Source organism: Canis lupus, chromosome 37 (assembly GCF_003254725.2).
Source record: "Canis lupus dingo isolate Sandy chromosome 37, ASM325472v2, whole genome shotgun sequence".
NCBI lineage: Eukaryota > Metazoa > Chordata > Mammalia > Carnivora > Canidae > Canis > Canis lupus.
Window position 1 is genome coordinate 1,861,865 of NC_064279.1, and position 12,015 is coordinate 1,873,879.

At 57.3% G+C, this 12,015-nt stretch overlaps 2 protein-coding genes across 2 annotated transcripts in view; both read right to left on the bottom strand.

Annotated features, from left to right (window-relative positions):
* Positions 1 to 726: 726 nt before the first annotated feature.
* The window catches only part of STAT1 (signal transducer and activator of transcription 1), a 40,431-nt gene continuing 29,142 nt past the window's right edge, over positions 727 to 12,015 (bottom strand). The window contains exons 20-25 of the mRNA XM_025441554.3: positions 11,373 to 11,467; positions 10,451 to 10,596; positions 8,423 to 8,608; positions 6,372 to 6,447; positions 5,381 to 5,483; positions 727 to 1,872 (exon numbers count right to left, since the gene is read on the bottom strand). Of these exons, the coding sequence (XP_025297339.3) occupies positions 1,858 to 1,872; positions 5,381 to 5,483; positions 6,372 to 6,447; positions 8,423 to 8,608; positions 10,451 to 10,596; positions 11,373 to 11,467 (621 nt within the window). The 3' untranslated portion in view covers positions 727 to 1,857. The remainder of the gene's footprint in view (positions 1,873 to 5,380; positions 5,484 to 6,371; positions 6,448 to 8,422; positions 8,609 to 10,450; positions 10,597 to 11,372; positions 11,468 to 12,015) is intronic.
* LOC118353472 (uncharacterized) lies at positions 1,949 to 5,370 on the bottom strand. The gene is made up of 2 exons (XM_035710829.2): positions 4,930 to 5,370; positions 1,949 to 4,828 (listed from the first exon to the last, which is right to left on the bottom strand). The coding sequence occupies exon 2, from the start codon at positions 4,445 to 4,447 to the stop codon at positions 3,776 to 3,778; it is 672 nt and encodes a 223-aa protein (XP_035566722.2). The 5' UTR covers positions 4,448 to 4,828; positions 4,930 to 5,370; the 3' UTR covers positions 1,949 to 3,775.

Sequence of the window (12,015 nt, forward strand, 5' to 3'; positions counted from 1 at the left end):
AGGCAGGGCCTCCATCACCAAAATGCGCTTCGGGCCACTGCCTGCCCGGGGGCACCGGGGGCCGCTGCAGGTGGGACCCACCCGGCCATGTCGCCCGTTGGCTGGGACAGCGCTCCCGCGGAAGGCTGCACCCTCGGGTCGGGTCATCGGTGAGGAAGAGGCCAGGCACACCGCCGACGGGGCGGGACGCCTGTAGTGCTCGGAACCGCGCCCAGTCTGCTCGGAGGGCTCGGGGGCTGGGGCGGGGCTTCAAGGAGGGCAGACGCGTGGCCGGTGGGCGGCGGGGGAGTGCGGGTGTCGGGCCGGGCAGCGGGGGCGTGGGGGCTCGGGTGTGCGGGCCTCGGCCATGCAGGTACTGCCTGAAACCCGACGATCACGCACCGGATGTTCCTACCTTCCCTTCCCTGGTCCTTCCTCGCTTCTACTGAAAGTCACTGCGCAGCCGGTCAGGCCCCGTGGCCCCGTGAGCACGGGCATCTCGCAGACACACGCACCTTCAGTTTGCACTTCACGACAGGCTGCAGGCCACGTTCACCCCCACCGGGAAGCGCGGCCTGACCCAGTAACGGGGCCGCGGGTTGGTGGTGGGCCATGGAGGGCAGCCACGCAGGCCCCGGCCCCTGGGCTCCCGAGGCCCGGCCACCCGCCCACACCCGGGATGCGTGGGAAGCACCACACGCTCCACGGAACACCGCAGAGCAGAGTCTAGAAAAAGCACAGCAGAGATAATGGAACCGTTTTTGCAAATGTATTTGTCAGAGACACACAGTTATCAGTGAGGAACATGCCGCGGTCAGTGCGGGTACACAGGACGGGGGCTCGAACTGCGGGGTCCTCCCACGGTCTCAGGTCGGCTACTCATCACTGCCTTTTCTTCTCAGCCTGGAAATCCTATGATGAAGACTCACTACTAGCCACTGACAATAAAGACGCATTAACCCACTTAAGAGACACGAGTTAAGTTTCTGGGTTGGTCCGGATCTACGATCGATGTTAACGTCTTGAAAAACAGCAGGAGTGTGGCCCTGAGGGAGCCGTCGTCAACCTGGCTCCCTCGGCCGACGGAGGGAGACCGTTTCGGTTGCCAGCGACCACGACGAAGGCACAAGGTACTGGGCTCTGGGCATCAGGGTTTAAACGCAAGGACCTACTCACAGGCTGGAAACGCACTTCCCTGTGCTGACGTCAGCGGCATCGTAGAGCCCGTCAGACAGCAAAGCTACGTCTCCCACGAGAGGGCATTTGCTTGCGGCTTTGAATGGCCGGCGTGCAAAACGCTGCCAGGTACAGAACTCTGCTCCGCCCCCGACGCGGCCGGACACCACCTCTGGTAACAGCTGATGCGATTCTACGTGACTTGGCTTTGAACTAGGTCGCAAGTAAACCAATGGGAAAACCTGCAGCCACACGTGAAGCAGAGGGAACGAGTTCTCCAGGACAGACACATGCCGACCCTACAGGAGCGGCAGAGGCGTCCCCAGGTGGCCGCGTGATCTGTCCGACGGCCTGCGGCAGCTGCGCACCCACGTCGGGCACGGCGCGTCTTAAGCTCCACTTCTCGCCATTCCCAAAGGAGTCTCGTTCTCGCCTGGGGGTTTCGGGGTTATCTGGGAGTTTCTCGTGCCTAACACCCACTCTGCGGAGAGGGCCTTGCAGCGTTACCTTTCACAGGTGCACGAGGCCCTTCGCAGTAACAGATGTTTCTGAATTAGGGGAAAACCCGCTTGCTATCCGTGGGCTGCGGCAAATGTGCTCGTCTTTGTTTCGTTTCCCTAGAAATGCAGGAGGTGAAGGAAGAGTAGCAGGAGGGAGTCACAGGTGGGAAGGAGACATGTCGCCAGGGGAAACGTTCACGCTCTACACCGCGTGCATCTGTAAGAGAGACGAGACGTGGTTAAGCTTCCTCCCCGGGGTGCGGACCGCGTCCTCAGCAGCCCCGCCTGCCCTCCGACAGGGGAGGGGCGACACTGCCCGCAGCACGTCGCCCACGGAACCGGGGCCTTCAGCATGTGCTATTCATCCTTTCTGTGGGGCGGATGGAGGCCTTTTCTATCCCCTAAGCTGACGGATTACTCCTCTGCTGCCTACAGGCTTAACTCGGTCAGTTCACGCAGGCCACACAAAGCTTTCTGCTGTTCTGCACGTCTGGGGCAGAGCCACGTGGCAAATGTGCTTCTGCACAACACGCAGGAGGCAACACGGAGCTGCAAGCGGGGGGAAGGGCCGGGCACCTGCTGAGTCTTCCTTAAAGGCCACGCCGTGGGATGCCGTGGGGGTCTTGCAGGTGCAGGCTAGGCCGGCAGCCCCGGTGGGACACCCTGTAGACGCCAAGTGCGCGGCCAGGGGACGGCGGCCTGCCTACTCGCCCCCAGCCCCCTTCCAGGCCGGGCTCTCCCCTCAGACCAGGGCTCTCCACGGGGCTGACCCCGCCCCCAGCAGCGTCTAGAGGCCTGACAGCCACCACTGGGCTCGGAAGTGGGTGCACTGGTGCCCGGCGGGTGGTGGCCAGGGACGCCGCAAAGTACTCTCCAAGGCACACAGCAGCGCCGGGCACAGAACGGCCTGGGTCCCCGACACTGAGCCTCTCGAGAACTGGGCTAAACCTTAAGGTCTCAGAGGATTCCTGCAAGATCTAAGGAGCCACACGGTGACCAGGTAACGGAGTCAGAGCTCGTAAGAATTCACAGCTTTCCCTAAAGACTCCCGTTATTTTTAATCCTGGGTGCCCGCTGGCCGACAGCCCGTGGGCTCCTCCACACGCTACGCAGGGTCACGGCGCAATGGAGGCTCCGCCCGATGCTTCAGCGTGTGCCTGGGACGTGTCGTCCGGGGAGCAGACACGGGGGGGAGGGGGGGCAGAAGGCCCGGGTCCCGCCACCTAGGCCCCCTCCGCCTGCAGCCCGAGGTCTTCATCCCCCAGACGGGCTCCCGGTGCCGAGCAGAGGACGGCGGGAGCGAGTCACAAGAGACCACGCGCGCCGCCTGGCACGGGAGGCAGACGGGAACAGAGGGTCAAGGGACGCGCCTGTCACCCTCTGCCCTGGCCGAGGCCGCAGGAGCAGGCCGGCCTCGCGGGCCCGGGGAAGCCACCCAGGGCATGCAGACCGACCACGGTGAGGCAGCCCACGGGAGACACGGGGCCCGGGGTCGGGGGACAGTGTGCTCAGGGGCCTGTGGCCCTTCTGTCCCTGCGCCTGGGCCACGGCCGCCACCTCCACGCGCGGCTGGACCCATGGCCAAGGGCAGGGACACCGGGACAAAGTCGAGCCCACCCAATCTGGGAGCAAACCCAACTTTTATCTCGCCTGGCTCGTGCCTTGCCGGGATCTTTGTCCTTTGGGCTCTGACCCGGAGGCGCGCGCACAGCGAGCAACAACTTCTGCCCTGCAAGTGGCGCGGGTGCAGAGCGTGGGCGGGAGGGCAGGGGGCGCGCCCACGGGCGCTCACGCAGGGCAGTCCCACGGCACCGCAGGACCGGCCCACGAGCCCAGGGAAGGGCCGCACCGCCTCATCCTCCCGAGCCAAGGGGGAACGGTGCTGATGACGCAGCCGGACTCCCACTTCCAAATCCCAAACACCGGCGTCTCCCCGAAGGCCGCCCCGCCCCCGCCCTAACACGCTGACTAAATCCTACTGAGTCCCATGCAGACAGTTTCTGTGGGGTGGGGGTTTAGGATGAAACAAAGCTCGGCTCTTCCCGGGCAGCGTTCCAGGAGTGGGGATGAGCGGGGCCGAGCGGGGCCGAGCGGGGCGCGCCGGCTGGATTCTGATGGACTCACTGCTCCCTGGGCTGGCAGCTGCTCTCAGTCACGTCACACGGCTTGGGGCGGGGACGCCCGGGCCTCACCACGACGTCCAGAATAGTGGTCACGCCTGCCGGGAGGCGGCCACGAGGAGGGGCCAGTGGCGGCGGGTGCCCGCACACGGCAAGCCTCACCTGCAGGGGGCTGGGGACCGCGAGGGCAGCGTGACGCCTGGGACGGCGAAGAAGGAACAGAAGGAGGCCCACCGTCCTGCGGTTCCAGCAGCGGATGTCACGTTCGTGGAGTGACAGGGCTTCACGTTGCTCCCATTTTTGTGACGGGCTCCTAAAGCACTTTCGGGCCGGCTCAGGGCCGCCGTCCAACAAGGACGCACCCTCGCGCCCAGAAGGGGTCGCGCGACACATGCACAGGGCGAAGGGCCCTCTCTCTGTTCTCAACCGTGAGGAAGGCGGAAGGGTCACATTTCTGAAGGTCTGAGCCTGAGCTTCCTCAGGTGACAAAAAGGGACCAAGAAAAGGGTACGTGCCGGAAACCCAGCTCGCAACAGGTGCTGCTGAGGTCAGGGCTGAGGCCGGGGCACGCACCCCGGGGCCTGAGGGCTGGCACCCCGCGTCCGCCCGTCCCTTCCCACGGGGCCGCCTCACCCCGGGACGTCTCCGGGCCGCGCGCCAGTACACCGCCATGAGAGGGCAAGAAGAACTCAGGGAGGGTCTTTTTTTTTAAAAGATTAAACAAATTTTAACAAATTAACTGGAATAGCATCACGTGGAAAAGGAGCCTAAAATTAAACAGTGTCACCAAGATTCCAACCAACCAAAGTCTTCAAGAGGAGGGACTGCGGCCTGGCAGGCAGATGATGCTACTTGGTAATTTTGAAAAATATTTCCCTGGGCCACCTGGGAGCTCCGCTGGCTAAGCCCCTGCCTTCAGCTCGGGTCGCAATCGGGGCTCCCAGGACGAGCCCCACACCTGGCTCCCTGCTCAGCAGGCGTCTGCTCCTCCCTCTCCCCGCCGCTCATGCTCACGCTCTCTCGCGCGGTCTCTGCCTCTCCCTCAAATAAAATCTTTAAAAAAAAAATAAAAATAAAAAATTAAAAAAAAAAAGAAGAAAACCATCCTCCCAAAGGGAACAGATCCCGTCTCATGTGGACGATCCTGCTCCTACCCTGGTCATGACACTCGCGGCGACTCCACTCTGGCCGAGGCCCGGAGCGCCTGGGTGGGAGCAGGACAACCAGTCGTCAAGCGTGAAGCAGGTGGACGTGCTTCCCGGCCACTGGGGAGGGCTCGTAGGATGCCCGCTGCCCAGCATCCGTCCTCTCTGCCTGTCTCCCCCCCGCCCCCTGCGCCCAGACCCAGAGCGGAAACGACGGCCGAGGGAGAGCACCTCCGTGTGGCAGAAGCCCGGGTTCCTTAGTACGGGACATTTCTCCAAGGACGACTTGCAGAGGGCGGAGGGGGAGCTTGTGAAATACCAGCCACGTCACTGAGTTTTCGCAAGGGGCTGATGGGGTCTCGGCACTGGGGAGACACTGCCCATGGGGGCTGTGCCCGAGCGAGCCCCCCCCGCCCCCATGCCCCACGCCCGGCGGGCGCCCCCAGCAACGCCAACTTACCATGCTGTCGAACTCCACGGAGCCCACTATGCGCGACACCTCGTCAAACTCCTCAGGAGACATGGGCAGAAGGTTATCTGTCGTCTGAAGTCGGGAGGGGTGGCTGAAACGGGGAGAGAGGAAAGGACACGTTGGCACCAGATCCCGGGGGCAGCGGTACGACCTCCACGTCGTCGCTTTAGACTCTGATCTCCGCTACGGTGCACACACTTGTGCGGTACGTTCTGGAACAGAATGGATCACGGGGGTTCCTGTCCCCAGCCCAGCCCCTCGGGAAACGTCCAGGGCTCTAAAGATGCGAGAAATAGCCAGCCTGGAACCTGCGCCGCTCCTGCCTGTTGGACCTGCGTGCGAGCTTGTGCAGCGGGTCGCCCTGCGGTGGGGACGCCTCGGGGCTGAGCCTGGCCCGAGAAGCTCCAGAGAAATGTCTGGGGAGTCCCTCCCTCATCCCTACCTTGAGGTTTGTATGCAGATAAAGCTGCTCCAGTGTTTTTACATGAAGGCTACATCCATTCACCCCAAGACAGTGCTGCAGGCCAAATAACTGACAATGACTTTTCCAAATTTTTTTCTACCTTTTATAAAATGAAACAACAAAATAAAAGCAAGCGAGAAGAATGTATCTCAACCATCACTTTGGCCTTTCCTCGATTGAAAAGAACTTCTTTCCCACTCTCATCAATTTTTGTTTATTTTATTTATACTTTTTCAAAGTATCAGTTGGGCGGGGGAGGGGATCTTAAATACAACCTTGGATGCTGGTGGGGTTTTTTTTGCTTTTTGTTTTGTTTTGTTTTTTATAAAGGCAGTAAAATTCTGAAAGGCAGTGACACCAGGATCTCTAGTTAGGATCTTTCCAAAGAGTCCAACTGCGGCGGCAGCAGCAGCGATTATAATGAGAAAGCAAAGTACGAGCATCTTCAACAGGCCCTGGCCAGCAGCGGGGCTGGCTGCAGGGTTTTAAACACGGCTCTCTTCCGTGTTCACTTACACTTCAGACACAGAAATCAACTCAGTCTTGATGTATCCAGTTCCCTTAGGGCCATCAAGTTCCATCGGTTCTGGTGCTAGAAGCAAACACATCGGGTACAACTTTCTGTTAGCAGGCCATCCGCAGAGACACACCCAACGTTCTCTTTCACCAAATTTTACTATTTTGCTGTTATAAACCCTGGGGTGCAGATGGCCATCGACCCGTCAAGGGATAAAGCAGGTGTGGTGTGCACATGGAAACAACGGAATATTACTCAGCCATCAAAGAGAATGAAATCTTGCCATTTGCAACGACGTGGATGGAACTAGAGGGCGTTACGCTAAGTGAAGGAAGTCGATCAGAGAAAGACGTTGATCATGGGATCTCACCCATGTGTGCAATTTAAGAAACAAAACAGGATCATAAGGGAAGAGAGGAAAAAATAAGACGAAATCAGAGAGTGAGACAAACCATAAGGACTCTTAATTACAGGAAACAAACTGAGGGTTGCTGGAGGGGGGAGGGGGTAAGTGCACGATGGACATTAAGGAGGCACGTGATGGAACGAGCACTGGGTGTGATAGAAGACGGATGAATCACTGACCTCGATCTAGGGAACTACTAATATACACTGTATGTTAATTAATGGAATTTAAATATAATTAGTTAATTATTTTTACCATTTTCCCTGACAGTCAGGTTAGAGTCCTATAACCTTACGGGGCTGTGACACCTGTCTGGGTCACCTGAAATTCTGGTGGGAATGCAGAAACAACTCAGAGGGAAGGGAGGAGGGCTCAGCATGGAAGTGAAGTGGAGAGGGTTCTCCTTCCCAGCCTTGAAATCCTACAGAAGTTGGAGCACAAAATGTGCACAGTTGTGTGGGTTTGTGGTCCTGGCCTGGCTGGTAGGACTCAGCCAGCCGTCAAGGTGACGCTGGGGGCGTCTTCTTCCCTAAGCAGCCTAACTTGAATGTTCTCAAATACAATTCAGTAAAGACACAGAAGCAGGGAACCTGCGTTCTAAGCCTACGTCCGCTCCTAACAGTCATCACTAGAAATAATATGATCTCATAAATTACGGAGATCACCCTCAATGAACCATTTGCTTCCCTGGGCCTTAGTTCTCTCAATTTTAAAAGGAACAGGCTGGTATAAATCAGTTGGCCACGGTGTTCCTGCCTTTTACGACTTTGCACGTGGAAAAGGTAATAACGTGATTGATACACAAGACCAGAAATGACTTTTTCAACACGCCTGAAATAAACTCTTTGTTCATCTGTTTGTACCAGGCAGGTAACACGTTATATGTCCACTATGCTGGGTTTATACCATCTTTGGAAAGCCTGCTTACAGCAATTCGAAAGGGGCAGGTTAATGCTCAGCATGCGTGAGGTTTGTGCAGGAGCTTTGCAGTCACGGGAAGCCAAAAGCCCTGTGTGGTCTTTTTTTTTTTTTTTTTTTTTTTTTTAAGATTTTATTTATTGGGCAGCCCGGGTGGCTCAGCGGTTTAGCGCCGCCTTTGGCCCAGGGCGTGATCCTGGAGACCCAGGATTGAGTCCCACGTCGGGCTCCCGGTGCATGGACCCTGCTTCTCCCTCTGCCTGTGTCTCTGCCTGTCTCTCATGAATAAATAAATATTTTAAATAAATATATTTATATTTAAAATATAAATATATTTCTTATTATAACATATATGATAATAACATACATTAAATATACGATAGTATTATGTTTGAAATATATTTTAAATAAATATATTTATATTTAAAATATAAATAAATATTTATTATTTATGAGACACACAGAAAGAGAGGCAGAGACACAGGCAGAGGGAGAAGGAGGCTCCATGCAGGGGGCCCGACGCAGGACTCGATCCTGAGAATCTGGGATCAGGCCGAGCCAAAGGCAGACGCTCGACCGTGGAGCCACCCAGGCGTCCCCCCCGTGTGTTACTAAACCCCATCTCCAGCAAACCTCTGGACGATGATGAAATGAGAACATAATCACGGCAGATAGGACTTGTGTTATTACTCATCAGGGCAATGATCCTTCGCTTTCCCCACCTACCTTCCTTTGGCCTGGAGTAATACTTCCCGAAGGCATGGTCTTTATCAATATTCGGATACAGAAACTTCAAGGGATTCTCTGGAATATTTTCAGCAGCCATGACTTTGTAATTGCGAATAATATCGGGGAATGTAACAGCAGACAGTTCTTTCTTCGTGTAGGGCTCAACTGCATGGAAGTAAGGTTCTAAAAAGAAGGAGATCTCAGTGAGTCCCCTGGACTGTCCCCAAACAATAGGAGAGAAACAAAACACTGCAGAGTTAACGGGCTTGAGTGAGCCTGGTAAGAACTAATCACGATACAGGATTCATAACACAGTGTGCTGCTTCATTTCTAAATGAATCATAATCCTTTCTTAAAAACAGGAAAAATAAAGGCAGCCACTACTTGTTACTAATGCAACAGTGCTGCACTCGTCATTGTTTGCTTAGGTCTGTAAATCTGGCAAGAAGAGGTTACTAAACATTTTTTAGCAGCCTGCATCTTTAAGGAGGGACCCACCCACAGGTAGCTATTAAATAAGTACTAAGCAGGTCATTTTGGCTCAGATTAATAAAAAATGAGGTTTCCGGTTGCTTTTCTTTTCAGATTGAAAAATGTAACTTCTTATTACAATAAATAATGACAATACATGGAAAACAACTTTTTAAACAACAAAAAGATCCCATTCGCTACTTTTTCTTCCAGTCCTTATGCAGTACACCAGGGTGATTCACTCGTGGTCCTTCTCCCAGACGTCACTTGCATCCTGCTTCCTGACCGACCCAGAAGCCCGCGCTGGCGCACACACCCAGGCACTGCTCTGCTACTGCACCCCACGCAGGCCTCCTGGGCTGGCGCCGGCCCTGCCCCATCTCCCCATCTCTGCCCCCTGCTTTGCTAGCTCCGCCTCCCACTCCACAGGCAGGGCACTGCCTGGGGGACTGACACTACTGCCCCCTGGGCCCTAATTCCAGCTTTCCTGAGTTCTCCTTTGGAGAAAAAAAAAACTACATAAATAGGACAAGTATCCCATGTTTTCTTGCATCTTTGCTCTGAAAGCAGGAAAGTCACTGGATCCCTCCAGCCCCTTGAACAGCAACCACCAAATGGCCTCATTTGTCTTTAGCATTGGCTCAGCTCTGCTGTTCCACCTCTGCCCCGGGTGCAGGGGTGTGGGGGGACACACGGGCCTGCGACCCCATAGTCAGGGGCAGGGACGACACACATGGGGCTGGGGACCTCAGGTCGGGGGGAACACATGGGACTGGGAACCCCATGGTCGGGGGTGGGGGTCACACACACGGGGCCGGGGACCCCAGGTCGGGGGGTGGGGCACACATGGGGCCTGCAACCCCAGGTCGGGGGTGGGGGGGACACACACGGGGCTGGGGACCCCAGGTCGGGGGGGACACACGGGGCCTGCAACTCCACGGTTGGGGCAGGGTCGGGCAGGGGACCTGTGACCCCATGGTCGGAGTGGGGGACACACATGGGGCCGGGAACCCCAGGTTGGGGGGGGACACACATGGGGCTGGGGACCCCACGGTCGGGGGTGGGGAACACACAGGGCCGGGAATCCCAGGTTGTGGTGGGGACACACACGGGGCCGGGGACCCCAGGTTGGGGGGTGGGGCACCACAGGGCCCGCAACCCCAGGTTGTGGTGGGGACACACACAGGGCTAGGGACCCCAGGTTGGGGCGGGGGTGACACACAGGGCCGGGGACCCCAGGTCACAGGGTGGGGCACACACAGGGCCTGTGACCCCAGGTTGGGGGGGGTGACACATGGGGCCGGGGACCCCATGGTTGGGGGGGTCACACGGGGCCTGTGACCCCATGGTCGGGGGGGGGACACACACGGGGTCAGGGACCCCAGGTCACAGGGTGGGGCACACACAGGGCCTGTGACCCCAGGTTGGGAGGGGGGACACACATGAGGCTGGGGACCCCAGGTCGGGGGGAAACACAGGGCCTGTGACCCCAGGAGGGGGGACACACACGGGGCCGGGGACCCCAGGTCGGGGAGCACACGCAGGGCCGCTTACCGCCTCCGCCCTGCGCCCGCTCCACCCAGGTGAACGTGATGGCCCCCTCCCGGCAGCTCTCGCTGAAGCGCAGCAGGAAGGTGCCCGGCTGCTGGTCCTTGAGCAGCGTGCGTTCGCGCTCCTTGCTGATGAAGCCCACGATGCACCTGCGGGCGGAGTCAGCGGCTGAGGCCCGGCGTGCTGGCAGCTCGCACGCTGGCTTCCGAACGGACACGATTACCGAGACTCGACGGGAGCCCCCCGGGTGTGCAGGCCGTTTCAGAGGCCCTGAATTTAACTGACCCTTCAGGCAGCATCTCGCCTGTATGTGCGCACGCTCAGGTCCACACAAGCCAGTAACGTGGGGACAAGGAGATGCACAGATGATCGATAAATACTCGCTGGATTCACGAGCCTTTCATACTTATTCGATGACCTTTTTTTTCACTTGATTTTTAAAAGGCCATGAGAATGTCTGAATTTCTGCATCTTTTCTACTGGAGGGGGAGGCTCCCACAACATAGCCCCATGTCCTGGCCCTTCCGGGAAGTTAAAGCCTTTGTTGAAATAGCAACTGACCCCAGGAACAACTCAGATAAAAACGATTCACTGAGTTGAAAAGGTTTTTCTTCTTTCCTAGCAGCAACATAATAAGTAAGGGCTTAGGGAATTTTTATCAAAGGAGTGAATGCATGAGCAGCACTCAAAAGATCTTAATTAAGAGTTGAAAACATTATCCACAGGCTATGAAAGTGGAAGTCTGGTCCTCGGAGGTTCCACGATCACGAAGCCCTGGTGGACGGCCTGTAAGTGTCCATTTCTGTGAGGGGCACATGAGTCTTGTCAAAGAAGAACGTCTGTCCAGTCAGGCCAGGCTCAGCCCCGCAGCAGGAGGCGTACGCTAAAATTATGTCTCGAAAATAAATCTATCAAAGGCCCTTACCCATCATTCCAGAGGGAGAGCAGGTGTTTTTTAATGAGTTCAAGGATGCTTTCAATCCAAAGCCAGAAAGGAAAATTTTTATCATTTATATTTTCCTGCAAGTGTAGAAAACGCACACATTAGGAGCAGAGGAATGCAACAAGGTGACTTACCAAGCCTCTTCCCGCTGTCGGATTTGTTTGTGAAGCTGCCCTGCTGCCCCCACACGCACTGTCCCCCGAGGAGCCACCGCCCCTTGGCAGCAGGCGCACGCCGGGCTCCCCGCTTCCGGGCCCAGGCTCTGCTTCTCTCTGCAAACTGGTGAACCAGCCCAGGAATGGCCTCGGCTCGATCGCGGAACCAAAGCTGCCCTCCCGCTAGTGAAATCCAGCTGTGTGGCTCGTCCACACGGTCTGGGGATCTCAGCGGGTCTGGTCATTCCCTCCAGCGGGCCCTGGGCGGAGCAGGCCGGGAACGTCCTGGGCCGTCCAAGGAGGCACAGAGCTCACACGTGTCCTCGCCCGAGGAGCGAGGCTGAGGGAAGGGCAGGCTCACTCGGGTGGGAAGACCGTTATCACACCTGCGGGCGATTCCCATCAGACATGCTTGGGGACTGGCCTCCCACACCCAAGAGAGCGACCGACTCTGGGGCCAGGGCCAGGGC

Excerpts from the sequence above, each read along its gene's own strand:
- LOC118353472 (XM_035710829.2), bottom strand. The coding sequence starts at position 4,447 with ATGGCGGTGTACTGGCGCGCGGCCCGGAGACGTCCCGGGGTGAGGCGG.